This window comes from Macaca mulatta, chromosome 7 (assembly GCF_049350105.2).
Source record: "Macaca mulatta isolate MMU2019108-1 chromosome 7, T2T-MMU8v2.0, whole genome shotgun sequence".
Taxonomy (NCBI): Eukaryota; Metazoa; Chordata; class Mammalia; order Primates; family Cercopithecidae; genus Macaca; species Macaca mulatta.
This window is the reverse complement of record NC_133412.1, coordinates 176,412,875-176,429,344: the sequence shown is the minus strand read 5'-3', so window position 1 is coordinate 176,429,344 and position 16,470 is coordinate 176,412,875. Positions and strand designations below refer to the sequence as shown.

Sequence of the window (16,470 nt, the reverse complement as noted above, 5' to 3'; positions counted from 1 at the left end):
ACAATAAATTAAAAATTAACCACTGCTGGGCATGGTGGCTCATTCCTGAATCCCAGCACTTTGGGAGGCCAAGGCAGGTGGATCACCTGAGGTGAGGAGTTCGAGACCAGCCTGACCAAGAAGGTGAAACCCATCTCTATAAAAATATAAAAATTAGCCAGGCATGGTAGCAGGCACCTGTAATCCCAGCTACTCGGGAGGCTGAGACAAGAGAATTGCTTGAACCCAGGAGGCAGAGGTTGCAGTGAGCCGAGATTACGCCACTGCACTCCAGCCTGGGTGATGGAGTAAGACTCCATCTCAAAAAACAAAACCAAAAAAAGCCATGTGATAATGTTCACCTGTAGTCTCAGCTGCAAGGGAGACTGAGGTGGGAGAATCATTTGAGCCCAGGAGATCAAGGCTGCAGTGAGTGAGCTGTGATGGCGCCACTGCACTCCAGCCTGGGGAACCCTGCCTCAAAATAAAAGGAAAAAAATAGCTATGTCTGTGGGCTGCTGCTTTTTTCCTGGTGTGGAAATGAACAGTTCTTAAGAGAACGAATGTGGACCGGTGTGGTATCCTGAGGGGGGTGGGTGAGCCCATTCCAAAGAGACACCCCCCTCTGACTGGGTAGAGCCACAGAGGCAGCAGGCACCAGTAGTGTTCCTTTCAAGGAATCAGCTGTGTTCTGCAATTGCTTATTGAAGCTTGGGGCATTTATTTTGTCACCCTAGAATTTAATTTATGGTTTATTGTTAGCACTAAAGCCAGTGAAAATGACCTTGTCTACAGCCTCTGTGATCTCTGGGCGATACCTTGCCCCCAACAGCTGGATCAGTTGACAAGTGTGATGTGAGCACCCATGGAGAGTGGGCCAGCTTTCCCTCTATGCCAAGATGAGTGGTGTTTTTGTTTGTTTTGTTTTGTTTTTTTGGGGATGGAGTCTCGCTCAGTCACCCAGGCTGGAGTGCAGTGGCGCGATCTCGGCTCACTGCAAGCTCCGCCTCCTAAGTTCACGCCATTCTCCTGCCTCAGCCTCCAGAGTAGCTGGGACTACAGGTACCCGCCACTACGCCTGGCTAATTTTTTTGTATTTTTAGTAGAGATGGGTTTCACCGTGTTAGCTAGGATGGTCTCGATGTCCTGACCTTGTGATCCGCCTGTCTCGGCCTCCCAAAGTGCTGGGATCACAGGCTTGAGCCACCGCACCTGGCCTGTTTTGTTTTTTAAACAAAACACTTTGGTGAAAATGATTTCAAACATCTCCCAGCGTGGTGGCGTGCGCCTGTAGTCCCAGCTTCTTGGGAGACTGAGGTGGGAGGATCCATTGAGCCGACGAGGTTGAGGCTGCAGTGAGCTGTGATCGCACCCCTGGGCTCCCGCCTGCTGACAGAGCGAAACTCTGTCTCAAAAACAACAGCAACAAGAACTCTTCAGGGTTCTTTCTTCTGTCTCCACCCCACCTCTCTCATTCTCAAAAGGCTAATCAGACTTCTGTCCCCTACCTCCCTCAAAACTGCTGCTTTTGTCAAGGCCACCTATGGTCTTCACTTGGCAAAAGCCAGTAGGTCATTCCTGTTGTCATCCGCCTTCCAGGATGGAAGTCCTGGCCTTGTCTGCACCCTGCTGGCTTCTCTTCCCTGCAGCCCTCTCACGTCGAAGACCCCCAGAGTTCAGTCCTCGGCCCCTCCCCTGTCTCTGCTGATTTCCTGGTGATCTCATCCAATACCAGCTGTACACTGGGCACCTTGGGCTTCTCTGGAACCGCATCACCTGTCCAGTTGCTTCCCTGCCTCTCAGCCCACCAGCCTCTGTCAGCCTTCCCATGCAGGCAGCTCCAGCGTCCTAGTGCTCAGCCAGTGCTCTGTGCGAGCGTCACCCTGCACGCCCTTCCCATGCAGGCGGCTCCAGCGTCCTAGTGCTCAGCCAGTGCTCTGTGCGAGCGTCACCCTGCACGCCCTTCCCATGCAGGCGGCTCCAGCGTCCTAGTGCTCAGCCAGTGCTCTGTGCGAGCACCACCCTGCACGCCCCATCCAGCAGGGAATGGGCTCGTCTCCCTTTCAGGAACAGCCAGGATCTCACCGCTGCTTCTGGCCAGACTCTGTCGCCTGTACCACGCAACACCCGCTCTGCCCCACGCTGCTCCTCAGGTTTTCTCAGACCCAGTCTGTGTCTCACTTGTCTTTTGCGTCTTAATGTTCTTTTTCTTTTTTCTTTTTTCTTTTTTTTTTTTTTTTTTGAGATGGGGTCTTGCTGTGTCACCCAGGCTGGAATGCATGGCGCAATCTCGGCTCACTGCAACCTCCACCTCCTGGGTTCAAGCGATTCTCCTGCCTGAGCCTCCCGAGTAGCTGGGACTACAGGTGCATGCCATCATGCCCAGCTAATTTTTGTACTTTTAGTAGAGACGGGGTTTCACCATGTTGGCCAGGATGGTCTCGATCTCTTAACCTCGTGATCTGCCCGCCTCAGCCTCCCAAAGTGCTGGGATTACAGGTGTGAGCCACCTGGAGGCTGAGGCAGGAGAATGGCGTGAACCCGGGAGGCGGAGCTTGAAGTGAGCCGAGATCGCACCACTGCACTCCAGCCTGGGCGACAGAGCAAGACTCCGTTTTTTTAAAAAAAAAAAAAAAAAAAGAGGGCTTGTTGGAAGAGTCACTTTTCTTTTAAATTAAATTTAATTTAATTTTATTTTATTTTATTTTAGAGACGGAGTCTCGCCTTGTCGCACAGGCTGGAGTGCAGTAGCGCGATCTTGGCTCACTGCAAGCTCCACCCCCCAGGTTCACGCCATTCTCCTGCCTCAGCCTCCCGAGGAGCTGGGACTATAGGCACCCGCTACCACGCCCGGCTAATTTTTTGTATTTTTAGTAGAGACGGGGTTTCACCATGTTAGCCAGGATGGTCTCGATCTCCTGACCTCGTGATCCACCCGCCTCAGCCTCCCAAAGTGCTGGGATTACAGGCGTGAGCCACCGCGCCCGGCCTAGGAAGAGTCACGTTTCTCAGGCTCGTGATTCCTGATGAGAGGGGCCTGTGGCTGGCTCCTTGTGAAGGCAGTGTTCTGACATCTTACAAAAGAGCTTAGTTATTGTGAAACAAAGAAAACACATTTTGTGTAATTTGAACACCTTTTTTTAAAACTTCATGATAGGTACTAATCTTCTGTAGCTGCATCAGCCGTCAGCCGCTTGAACTGTAAGCATAAATTCCAAACCTTTGGAGCTGTGAACTCACTCAAGGGTGGTACCGTGAAAGCGCCTGCATTCCCTGCCACATGTGGGCCAAGGCCCTGACTCCTGGCACACGCCCCGTACTCTCACGGGGGGTTCAGCCTGTGCCCCGTCCACTCTGGCTGCACTCCCTGGTCCCTGGGGCACTGTTCTGGCCCCTTCTCTGTCTGCAAGGGGACCGGATGCGTAGTGTGTCGGTGTGCCTGGGCCCTCGCGCACATCCATACCTTCTCTAGCCTGGCCTCTGGGCCTGGGCCCTCCATGTAGGTCTTGCTGGGCCTTCAGAGGTGCCTCCCCCACAGCTGCCCCCGCACTCCAGCAGCCGTGCCGGTGCTGCGCCAGGAAGGTGTGGGTCCTGCTATCTCCTGAAGGGTTGGAGCGGTAGCTGGCAGTTACAAGGAGAGGACCTCAGGAGAGAACCATGCTGTGGGTGGAGTTGACGACTCACTTGGGGGGCAAGACGTCTGTCCCTTGTGTCCTCTGCATGTGGCTTGGCCTTTGGGGCCCTGTTCCTTCAGTGGTAAAAGGTATTATTGGTAACGGATAACCTGTCAGACTGTCTCCAATTCCAAATGTATTGATTGGGGCCACAAAGCAGCTGAGGCCCAAACAGGAGTGGCACGGATGAACAGAACCGTCCAGGGGGAGGCGGAGGGCTTCTGCCGGACAGGGGAAAGCAGGACTTCCTGCCTGCCTGCCTCAGGCTTCTGCTCTTGACACTGTCCTCTTTCCTCAGACCCTCCCACCCGGGCACTCCTTCCAGCTGGTCTGATCTTGTTTGATTTCACAGTGATTTTCTGTCAGTTTTAGGCAAAGATCCTCCCTCCGCCTGCAGTTCTTCTTGGCAAAGCTTTTCCTATTTTTTTTTTTTTTTTTTTTTGAGACAGAGTCTCGCTCTGTCGCCCAGCCCAGGCTGGAGTGCAGTGGCGCGATCTCGGCTCACTGCAAGCTCCGCCTCCCGGGTTCACGCCATTCTCCTGCCTCAGCCTCCCGTGTAGCTGGGACTACAGGCGCCCACAACTGCGCCCGGCTAATTTTTTGTAATTTTTAGTAGAGACGGGGTTTCACCGTGGTCTCGATCTCCTGACCTTGTGATCCGCCCGCCTCGGCCTCCCAAAGTGCTGGGATTACAGGCGTGAGCCACCGCGCCCAGCAGCTTTTCCTATTTAAAGGGAAATTCCATTTTCCCTTACAGTTTGGATCTCATATTTGTCGGTGGTTACGCTTGATTAATCCATCGTCTTCTAGGGCATCAAGAGAAGTTATTTAGGGGACGGTCTGGGGTAGGAGGAATGAAGAGATTGATTAGGAGAAAATTTCTACTAGGAAAAGTTAAGCTGTCTAAAGGCTAAAGCTTTATTCAGCCTTTTGGATGGAAAATCTCCCAAGATGTTGAATATCCTCATCTTAGGAGGGACGCGAACGCTCCATGTAGAGAAGGCCACCCTTTCGTGATGACTCCTCGTGAACGTCAGTTGCCACATGGCATAGACACAGGCAGCTGTGCTGAAGGGGTCCTGTCAGCATGCCAGGTCCGGGCGAGCGGCGGTCAGCCCTGCTTAGAGCCTGGTGAGGAAGACGGGCAGGAAGAGGTGGCTTTGTGCTGGGCGAGGGGTATGGGCTCTGCAGGAGGAGTCTGAGATGATGCCCAGGTGCCGTGGCTGGCGCTGTGGCTGATGGTGTGGGCGATGCAGGGCTTGGTGGGCAGTAGCCTCCCAGTTGCTACAACTTGGAGCCTTGTGAGTGCTGGCTGGTCACCCAGGCCCAGCTTCTGAGCTGCAGGGCAGCCGTGTCTCTGGGGCCTTAGCATATTTCAGGGTGGCCAGGTGTGGTAGCCCATGCCTGTAATTCCATCACTTTGGGAGGCCAAGGTGGGAGGATCACTTGAGCCCAGGAGTTCTAGACCAGCCTGGGCTACAGCGAGACCCCGTCTCCACAAAAAATAAAAGAATTAGCTGGCATGGGAGCATGCCTGTGGTCCCAGCTACTGGGGAGGCCAAGGCAGGAAGATCCCCTGAGTCTGGGAGGTGGAGGCTGCAATGAGCTGTGATCACTCCATTGCTCTCCAGCCTGGGCGACAGAGCAAAACCCTATCTCAAAAACAAACCAAAAAACCGAATGGGTCGTATCCTCCCTGGAAGCTGTGTCTTTAGTTGCCTCGCAACAGGCTGGTTCTCCCGCTTCTCACCCCTTACCTCTCCCTGCCCCCATGGAAGCTGCTGGGTTTTGTTGCTGGTTCTCCTGCTTCTCACCCCTTACCTCTCCCCGCCCCCATGGAAGCTGGTGGTTTTTGAAAATATAAAACAGCAGTAGGGTCCTGCAAGAAAAATCAATTTTTTGAGATGGTCTCTTCACCATCTCAGACTCTGTAGCACTAACTACGTGATGTAATTGGATTCCGTTGCCCCAGGCCCTACTCCTTTCCCCACCGCAACCTGCTGCTTTCCTGGCCTCTCCTGCTTTGGTGTGTAGCACCCCATTCGTGAAGCTGCCAGGGCTAGAAACCTAGCGCACATCCTGGAATCTTCTTTCCTCATCCTGTGCCACAGTCCACTCTAATTCCAACACGTATTGATTTGCAATCCTCCTCCATTCCAGGTCCACTGTCCTATTCGTTTTTAGGCCACCATTGTTACCTTAATGGGGTGGTGGTGACTGTATCCAGTGGGCTGCTCCTCTGAGTTTTACAAATAGCAAGAAATGAACTTCTAAAAGTATTTTTAAAACATTTTTGAAACAGTTTGAAACTTCAGAAAAGTTGCAAATAATAGAAGAAAGAACTGTCCTGCCCCAACTGTTTGCCATTGAACACTTTACCACAGGGATCCCCAACCCCCAGGCCACGGACAGCTCCATGGCCTGTTAGGAACTGGGCTCCAGGGCAGGAGGTGAGAGCATTCCCGCCTGAGCTCACGCTCAGCCTCTGGTCAGATCAGCACAGCGTTAGATTCTCATTGGAGCACGAACTCTATTGTGAACTAACTGTGCATTCAAGGGATCTAGGTTGCATGCTCCTTATGAGAATCCAGTGCCTGATGATCTGAGGTGGGACAGTTTCATCCCAAAATCATCACCTTACCTCCTCCACCGGTCTGTGGAAAAATTGTCTTCCATGAAGGTGGTCCCTGGTGCCAAAAAGGGTGGGACCACTGCTTTAGCGTGTATTTCCTACAGACAGGGATAGTCTACATAACCACAGTGTAACCAACAAAATCAGCAATGTAGCACTGAAACATTGCTGTATCTAACCTTCCGATTCCCCGATTCCACGATTCCACGGAAGCATTGCAGATTTTCTCATACTCTGCTCTGTAGCAGAAGGGTCCGCTGCAGAGCCACACACACCATGACCTTGTTCCTTTCTGTGTGAACAGTTCTGTGTCTTTCCTTGACTTTCATGGCCTTGACACTGCTGAAGGTTTCAGGCTGGTAATTTTGAGACTGTTCTTCAGTTTAGGTTTGCCTGGTGTTTCCTGGCGTTTCCTGGCGTTTGCCTGGCATTGCCTGATGTTTGGCGTTTATCTGGCATTGCCTGGTGTTTGCCTGGTGTTGCCTGACATTTGGCGTTTGTCTGGCATTTCCTGGCGTTGCCTGGCATTTGGCTGGCATTTGCCTGGTGTTTCCTGGCATTTTCTGGCGTTTCCTGGTGGTTGGATTTGTGTTGTGGATCTTTGGCAGGAGAATCACAGAAGTGAGGCTATGTTTTCCCCCTCGTGTCCTGTGGGATGTGCGGTTTCGCCTTGTCACGTAACTGACGCTGGCCACTCTGATTGCTTGATTTCAGGTGGTGTCTGCCTGACTTCACTGTAAAGTCACCATTTTCCCTTTGTAATTGATAGGTATTTTGTTTGGATGTACTTTGAAACTATATAAATATCCCATTTCTCATTAGATTTTTAAATTTTACATATTAATACCAGTGTGGACTCCTGATTTCCTGGTGTTTTTTGTTTTTGTTTTGAGACAAGGTCTCACTGTTGTCTAGCCTGGAGTGCAGTGGTGCAAACACAGCTCACTGCAGCCTCCACCTCCTGGGCTCAAGTGATCCTCTCGCCTCAGCCTTGAGAGTAGCTGGAACCACAGGTGTATGCCACTACACCCTGGTTAATTATTTTATTTTTTGTAGAGATGGAGTCTTGTCGTGTTACCCAGGCTGGTCTTGAACTCCTGGGCTCAAGCAGTCCTCTTGCCTCAGCCTCCCAAAGTGCTAGGATTCCAGGCATGAGCCACTGCTCCCAGGCCTGTTTTATTTAATAGATTATAATCTGTGACTGCTTGTGTTTATTTTGAGCATACCCTCACTTCTCAGCACTGGCTGCTGCAGGCTCACCTTGCGGTTTCCTGACCCAGCTCTGGAGTTGCCCAAGGAGCCCTGTCCTGTGTTGGAGAATGGGCTTTAGAGACCACATTCTGCACTGGGTGTGCTTGTAGCTGAACTGCTGCTGCTCCCAGGCACTCTCGGTAGACAGAGCTAGGACTCTGTATGTTCACACTCATATATGTCTGCATTTATCCCTGTATCTGTCTGTCTATATGGAAGCTGCGAGTTCATACTGATAACCTCCAATTCTATCCCAGTGCTATATAGTTTATTCTCGTTTTCTTCCTTATCTGTAAGTACTCTCTCTGACAGTGAGGATCCCAGCCCCATCATCCTGAATGTTGTTTATCTGATCAGTCCTCCTGTAGGTAACAGGAGGACCACCCTCCCCTCACCTGGTTCCCTCCCCTCACCTGGTTCCCTCCCCTCACCTGCTTCCTCACCACGATGTCCTCCTCACTCTACCCCACACCCCAGCCAAGCCTGAGGAGCTCTGGCCTCCTGCTCCCTGTTGCGCTCTGCCTGAAGTGGGTGCTGGAGGGCGACTGCAAGGCTGGGAGGTGGGAGGATGACTTGCGGCTTCCTGCCCGCTTCTTCCTAGAGTGACACCCTAGCAACACCACCCTGGCAGCGAAGTTCCTTCTGGCAGTCGGCCTCTGGTGCCAGTTTGGAGTTTTCCCCACACCAGCAGAACAGCCTTGCCGTGGTCACCTCAGAGAGCCCAGTGTCAGCTGGCTGCACTCCTTCCAGTCACCGGGAGCCCAGCCTGTGGGGCTGCCTTTGAGCTCAGAGACCCAGTGCCGGCCAGCAGCACCCATCCTCAGGGGTCTGAGTTTCAGCTTTACAGGGCCCTTTGCCCAGGTTTCTAAGTTTTAAAAAGTCCAGCCTCTTCTTTCATTTCCTGATCCTAAGGGCAGAAGGAACTTCCTGCATTTGCCATCTCCGTGGTATTTCCATGTACCCTCTTTACATCTTAGTGACCTAGTTGATGGTTATTGATGTTAAATGCTCTGTCCCCTGCTCTCAGTACCTGTGTGGTTAGCAGGGTGCTCCACCCCTGCGATGCGGCTTTCCTTTCTACTCATAGCTAAAGCGGTCTTAATATGTTTATTGTTTCTGGTTTTGAAACGGGGTTTTGCTCTTGTTGCCCAGGCTGGAGTGCAGTGGCGAGATCTTGGCTCACTGCAACCTCTGCCTCCTGGGTCCAAGTGTTTCTCCTGCCTCAGCCTACTGAGTAGCTGGGATTATAGCCACATGTCATCACACCCAGGCTAATTATTTTTATACACCAGTACAAAATTGTTACTGTTCTCAGAGCAGTTTGAAAACATTTAGTTTTTTTTTTTTTTAGACAGAGTCTCGCTTTGTCGCCCAGACTGGAGTGCAGTGGCCGGATCTCGGCTCACTGCAAGCTCCGCCTCCTGGGTTCACGCCATTCTCCTGCCTCAGCCTCCCGAGTAGCTGGGACTACAGACGCCCGCCACCTCGCCCGGCTAGGTTTTTGTATTTTTTTAGTAGAGATGGGGTTTCACTGTGTTAGCCAGGATGCTTTCGATCTCCTGACCTTGTGATCCGCCCATCTCGGCCTCCCAAAGTGCTGGGATTACAGGCTTGAGCCACCGCGCCCGGCCTATTTAGTATTTTTGAGAAATAATGTTTTAGGCTTTTCCTTCTGGGCCCTTTTCTCCTTTGCCCGCTGATTTGGGAACTTGCTCCTGCCCGCACGCAGGTCCCCTGCTGCTTTGCTCTTGTGGTTTGCCTCTCCAAGCCTTCACCCCAGGCTTGCCACAAAGTTCCTTCCTCTTCCAGCCTGGCCCCCATCATCCGTGTCCACCCGCTTGAGGGAAATGTGTACACAACTGTTAAACTACATAATTAGCAAAATGTGTTTCATCAAAAGAGCAGAGGGGAGACTTGACAAGGAAGCCCAGGTAACTTGAGAATAATTAATGTGGAAAGAAAAGAGAGGACGTTCCAGGCACAGCCTTGGTGCGAGCTGCTTCCTGCGTCTCATCTGCCTTTGTCTTCACTGTTTTTCGTTTTGTTGGTTTTTTTGAGTGTCACTCTGTCGCCCAGGCTGGAGTGCAGCTTAAGGGTTTTCTTCAGCCTGGCCTTTCTTTCTTTCTTTTTTAATAACTGAGGCCCCGTTTGTTCTGTTCCCTGATCTCTGCTGATGTGCATTTGCTATTCTGGGGGCCATCGTTCCTAACTCACTGTCCCACAGGCCCCAGGAACCTTCTGTGGCTCTTCTGATTGTGGTGAGCGAACCTCAGTAGTGTTGAGCGACTATTAAAGGTGAAAAAACCCGCAAGAATTAGTGAGATTAATAATACGGAACTCAGTCAAAAGCCCAGGAAGTGTCAGATCGCATGTATTTTGGAGCTAATTGTAGCCACTCCTGCAGTGGTAAGAAATAGGACAGAGAGGGCCCTGTGCACTTTGCCCAGTTCCCCCAGAGGCACCTTTAGTAAAACTATAGTGATAGAGAATTTGAAAAGCAGCCAGACAGAATAAAACCTAATATAAACCATGTAGATTTGGGCTTGAAGATGAAAATAGAGACAGGTGCAAGAGATAGTTGACTGCACAGATGCCAGACTGGCAGGATGCGTGGCGGGCACGAGCTGATCTGGAGTCAGACGGTGTGGGCTCCAGTCCTGGCCCTGCCTTGCACTCTGTGTTCCTGGGAAGAGATGACCTGACCTCTCTCTAGGAGCTTCTTGTGGGGGATGTAACCAGTTGCCACAAAGTAGGGGGCTTAAACAACAGATGTTTCTCTCACAGCTCTGGAGGCCAGAAGTCCAGAGTCAGGGAGTCAACCGGGCCACGTCCCTCACAGGCTCTGGGGAGCCCTCCTTGCCCTCAGCTTCTGGGGCTGCTGGCGATGCTTGGCATTCCTTGTGTGCAGCCTCATCGCTCCCATCTCTGCCTCCATCCCCACATGGCTCTTTTTCCCTCGGTCTCTGTGTCTGATTCTCTCCTTTTAGGAGGACACCAGTCTTGTGTGGGCGGCAAGCCACCCAGGTGCCGAGGCAAGAGACCGAGGGCACCAGCTGTTCCAGTGTAATAAAATACATAAAGTAAGAATAGTTCTACTAGATATAGGGCATAGATATGATTATTTATGAATATCATTAATCATTAGTTTGTAGTGATTACTCTTTATTCCAATATTATAATAATCTTCGCTCTACAATCATAACCTAGGAAAACCAGGCCATACAGAGATAGGGGCTGAGGGGACATGGTGAGAAGTGACCAGAAGACAGGAGTGTGAGCCTCTGTCACGCCCGGGCAGGGCCACCAGAGGGCTCCTTGGTCTAGCGGTAACCCCAGCATCTGGGAAGATGCCCGTTGCCAAGTGGACCGTGGTCTAGCGGCAGCGGCAGTGCCAAGGAAAAACACCCACTACTTAGCAGACCAGGAAAGGGAGTCTCCCTTTCCCCGGGGGAGTTCAGAGAAGACTCCACTCCTCCACCTCTTGTGGAGGGATTGACATCAGTCAGACCCGCCCGCAGTTATCCAAGGCCTAACCGTCTCCCTGTGATGCTGTGCTTCAGCGGTCACGCTCCTGGTCCGCCTTCATGTTCCATCCTGTACACCGGGCTCTGCCTTTTAGATAGCAGTAGCAAATTAGTGAAAGTACTAAAAGTCTCTGATATGCAGAAATAATGGCGTAAGCTGTCTCTCTCTCCTTTCTTTCTCTCTGTCTCGGCTGCCAGGCAGGGAAGGGCCCCCTGTCCAGTGGACACGTGACCCACATGACCTTACCTATCACTGGAGATGGCTCACACTCCTTACCCTGCCCCTTTGTCTTGTATCCAGTAAATATCAGCACAGCCTGGCATTTGGGGCCGCTGCCGGCCTCGGCGTCTTGGTGGTAGTGGTGCCCCGGGCCCAGCTGCCTTTCCTTTTATCTCTTTGTCTTGTGTCTTTATTTCTACAATCTCTCGTCTCCGCACACGAGGAGAAGAACCCACGGACCCTGTGGGGCTGGACCCTACAGTCTTGTTGGACTTCGGGCCCACCCTATTCCAGCAGGTGTCCTTATCTTCACCGGTTACGTCTGTAAGGACCCTGTTTCCAAATGAGGTTACAGTCACAGGTTCTGAGCAGATGTGAGTTTTGCTGGGGACACTGTCCAGCCTGGTCCAGTGCCCGCAGAAACCTGGCTGAGTTTTCTCATCTGTGAAGTGTGGATAATAACAGAATTACTCTCAGAGAGTCCGCGAGAGGAGGCCGGGAAGAGCCGTGTAAAGTGCCTGACTGGTGGATGTTACTGTTACAGACGCCACAGGACCTATCTGGGACTGCCGTGGGTGTCCAGGGAGACCTCCGGCACTTTTAGGACCAGTGTTGGCTTGGAGAATGTCTTGTGTTCCTCCAGCTGCCCTGTGGCTCCTACGTGCAGGCAGGTGGAGCTCAGCTGTCACTCACCTCACGCACTTGTGTCCTGCACGTGGGCTACGGGCGCCCATCAGTTGCTCTCTCGGTAGGTGTTCACCTGTTGGCTTTGACCAGGAGACTTTTGTAGTGGCGATGTTTGCTCTGATGGATACTGAAGTAAACTATTGCGTGTTGCATAATGATGGGGATACCGTCGGAGAAATGTGTTGTTAGGTGGCTTTTGTCATTGTGCGAACATGACAACAGCACATCACAGACTCAAATGGCAAAACCTACCCTGCACCTAGGCCACTGGCGCAACCTGCTGCTCCTGGATTACATATCTATGCAGGTGCAACAGTTCCGAACGCTGCAGGCAGCTGTGGCACGATGGTTTTTGTGTATCTATTTTTATTTAGTTTTTTGAGATGTAGTCTCGCTTTGTTGCCCAGACTGGAGTGCAGTGGCACAATCTTGGCTCATTGCAACCTCCGGCTCCTTGGTTCAAACAATTCTCTTGTGTCAGCCTCCTGAGTAGCTGAGATTACAGGCGCCCGCCACCACATCTGGCTAATTTTTGTATTTTTAGTAGAGATGAGATTTCACCATGTTGGTCTGGCTGGTCTCGAACTCTTGATCTCAGGTGATCCACCTGCCTCAGCTTCCTAAGGTGCTGGGATTACAGGCGTGAGCCACTGCGCCTGGCCATATTTGTGTATCTAAACATAGAAAAGATTCCATAAAAGTATAGTAGTATAATCTCACGGGATCACTGTTATGTATGTGGTCCGTTGTCGGCTGAAACAGTGTTACCAAGTGCATGACTGCAGTGGCTGAAACAGTGTTACCAAGTGCATGACTGCAGTGGCTCAGGATCAACCTCCCTGTCCGTTAGTATAAATGCTCACTTTCCAAAACTTGTCAGGTACGAAATATTTTTAAACATAAACTTTTTTGAAAGTATAACTTAGTGCAATACCCCAATCAATTAAAATTTTATATGGGTATCAACTGATTAGACTAAATTGTTCGTTTTACTGTTTTGCTTGTAGCTAAACCATTTACACAGCTGGTGAAAGAAATGCAGCTTCATCGAGAAGACTTTGAAATAATTAAAGTAATTGGAAGAGGTGCTTTTGGTGAGGTAAGATGAACTTCATTTTGTTAACTTTGCCTAAATTGCCAAGACATCAGCAGCTTCCATTTCACCTTTTTATGGACCTGTACATTGGTTTGGGGATGAGGTAATTGGTATCATTTGGAGGGTTGTTTTTTCCTATCTCTTTTTCTGAGATGAGGTCTCACCATGTTGCCCAGGCTGGCCTTGAACTCCTGGGCTCAAGTGATCTCCCCGCCTCAGCCTTCCGAGGAGCCGGGGAGAAAATCTGAAAGATAGAATGAAGAGAAAGGAAACTCGAAAGCTTCTGACTAACCTGGGATATTGTTGGGACCAAAAATAGTTTCTTCAGATGTAGTTTTTGTTTTTGTTTCTGAGATGGAGTCTTGCACTGTCACCCAGGCTGGAGTGCAGTGGTGCCATCTCGGCTCACGGCAACCTCTGCCTTCTGGGTTCAAGCTGTCCTCATGCCTCAGCCTCCCGAGTAGCTGGGACTCCAGATGCTGACACCACACCTAGCTAATTTTTGTATTTATTGTGGAGATGAGGTTTTGCCGTGTTGGCCAGGCTGGCCTCGAACTCCTGGCCTCAAGTGAGCCACCCGCCCAGGCCTCCCAAAGTGCTGGGGTTACAGGTGTGAGCCACTGCGCCCAGCCTTCTGATATAGTTTCTGAAACTCCGTTTGTTAATTGAATTTTGACTTCTTGGCATTTTCTAAAAAACACAGAGAGGGATAAATAGCAGCTGTTTGCATGCTCTATGCTTGCTTGCCATTGACACACCCAGTGTGGCTCTGGGTCCTGTTGGCTTTGCCTAGGGCAAGAGGACCAGTCATGCGGGTGCAGCCGGAGAGGCTCACCAGGTCCCTTGTATGGGGCTAGGAGCCCTGCCCTGGGAGGCCTGTGGCACGGTGTGGCCTCACTTTCCAGGCCTCTCCACAGACCTGCCTCGGCCTCGCAAGACGGTTCTGGCAAGACCAAGGGAGAGGTCAGGCTCCCTCAGCGGCTGCGGGACCGCCTCAGGTGGTTTGACAGTGAGTCACCAGAAGAGCTTTGCTTCTTAAACTGTGCAGTTCCTTAGCACCTGTGCCGAGGTTTGAGCTAAGCTCTCCTCGGCTGGGGAACTGTGCCAGTTGGTTCATTGAGGAAAAATCAAACAAGAAAACGCCGTGTGTCACATCCCAGCAGCAGGTGTGCTCTGCCCACAGCAAACCTACTGGACACAACTACGAAGCGAGATGGCCTTTGCTGTCTCAGGGCATGCATTTTCCAACGTGCAGACGTGAAAGAAGGCAAATCAGTACTTTAGAGAAATAGCCCCCCTCTTGCAGCACCATCCCTGTGAGTGAGTCTCGCCAGAGGGATAGGGGAGGAGAGCAGTCCCTCCAAGGCTCATCCCAGGGTGACTGGAGCTCCCAGTTTATCTCGTACAGACCCTGGGTCCAGGCCTCACCAGCCAAAGTCAATTTACCACCGGCCAGGGTGGGACAGATTGTTTGTTTGTTTTGTTTGAGACAGGGTCTTGCTCTGTCACCCAGGCTGGAGTGTGCTGGCCTGATCACAGCTCACTGCAGCCTCTGCCACCCAGACTCAGGTGATCCTCCTTCCTCAGCCTCCTGAGCAGCTGTGACAACAGGCATGTGCTACCACGCCTGGCTAGTTTTTTTTATTATTTGTAGAAAAGAGGTGTCACTATGTCACCCAGACTGGTCTTGAACTCCTGGGCTCAAGCAGCTCTCCCGCCCCAGCCTCCCAAGTAGCTGGGGCCACAGGCGTGCACCACCACACCCAGCTAGGTGTTTTCCTTTTTTCTTTTTAGTAGAGACAGGGATCTCGCTGTGTCGCCCAGAATAGTCTCGAACTCCTGGGCTCAAGTGGTTCTCCTGCCTCTGCCTTCCAGAGTGCTGGGATTATAGGCGTGAGCTGCTGTACCTGGTTGAGAAAGCCTTTTACAAATAAAAACGGATTGCATTAAGTGATTCCCTGTCTGCCTGCTACCAAGCATTGAGCTGCGCCAGGCGTGCGGGCTTGGAGGTGAGCAGGGCCCAGGCCACACAGAGCCTGTCAGCCATGGCCAGACTTTCCAGAGTGCAGTTAGGAGGGAGGGAGAGGCACACCAGGGCAGAGACATGACCAAGGGAAATGAAGGAATGAGAGAGAAAATGGTTTTAACAGAATGGTTTACAGTTATTTTTAGTACTCTTTTTTTGCCAAAGAACTTAATGCGAAACTCAGTTTTGTGTGAGTTGCAAAGAAGATAACATTGATCGTTTTTTGAGCTCCTCCTGATTGAAGGGAGCCTGTCCTTCCCACGTGGCCTTTGCTTCTTGGATTCGCTCCTTGGTCTCGTTCCCTTGGAGCCTCAGGGTCCGTATCTGTGCGAGATGGATTTTAGAAATCCCCCGCAGCTGGGGTCGCGTGAGGGTGAAGTGGGGGTGCAGATGCGCGGCTCAGCACCATCTCTGGTGCGCAGAACGTGCCCGGTGAGTGGCAGCTCTCACGGTGACTCTACGATGTGACTGTGTGGTATTTGATGTTAGAAACAGGGAGGTAGATGATGATGCCATTTAAGAACTCTTCAGGCCATGGCTGCCGCAGGCACGGGGACATGCTGGCTGCTTGCCACTGTCACTGCCAGAGAGTAGCTTACAGAAAGTGCTGAGGTGCAGACTTGGGCCTGTGCGTGAGTGACTTACGTAGGGTGGAATGTGCCGGACAGTGGTGCGGACATCTTGACGGGTGTTGGTAGTGATGGAGGAGCTCATTCAAGATTTGGTAGAGACTGAAAAGTCCAAGAGGACTTCCTGAAGGAGGTGGCACTTGAGTTGTGCTTTAAAGAATGTGGCTGGTGGCCACACGCTGAGTGCTGACTGTGCCCCACACTGTGCTGGGCACATTAAATGTCAGGACTCGTGGGTCCTCATAGCTGTCTCAGGAAGCCAGTCCTGCCCTTAACCTCTTGTAGTGGTGGAACCGGAGCCACAGAGAAGTGAATTTGCAAGAGTTAAACTCCAGAGCCCACGTGGCTAGTCCCTGCCTCTGTGAAGAAAAGGCTCTTGGTGCCGGCACTGGCACATGCTAGGCGGGTGGGGGCGCCACATACAGAAGAGACAGGGTAGGGGCGGGGGCACAGGTAGAAGGCACCGTCAGTGGTGGGCGGTGGCAGCCGCAGATAGAAGGCGGGGTGGGGGAGCAGGGAGTAGGGGCTGTTGAAAACAGACAAGCTTGGGAGGTAATCTTGAGTTTTTAAAAGGTGGGTTTTTTAGGGGGAGGGTTAAAATTTTTTTTTTAAGTTTTTAAAATTTTTTTCGAGACACAGTCTCACTTTGTCACCGAGACTGGAGTGCAGTGGCGCGATCTCAGCTCACTGCAACCTCTGCCTCCCAAGTTCAAGTTATTCTCCTGCCTCAGCCTCCCGAGTAGATGGGACTA

General features: G+C 51.6%; 1 protein-coding gene across 5 annotated transcripts in view; it reads left to right on the top strand.

Annotated features, from left to right (window-relative positions):
• Positions 1 to 16,470, top strand: part of CDC42BPB (CDC42 binding protein kinase beta) — a 136,526-nt gene that overhangs the window by 34,697 nt on the left and 85,359 nt on the right. For all 5 annotated transcript variants that reach the window (XR_013396589.1, XR_013396588.1, XM_028851887.2 and 2 more), the window contains exon 2: positions 12,975 to 13,066. Coding sequence is in view for 3 of the 5 variants with exons in the window: in XM_028851887.2 (XP_028707720.2) it covers positions 12,975 to 13,066 (92 nt within the window). In the remaining 2 variants the exon portion in view is untranslated. The remainder of the gene's footprint in view (positions 1 to 12,974; positions 13,067 to 16,470) is intronic.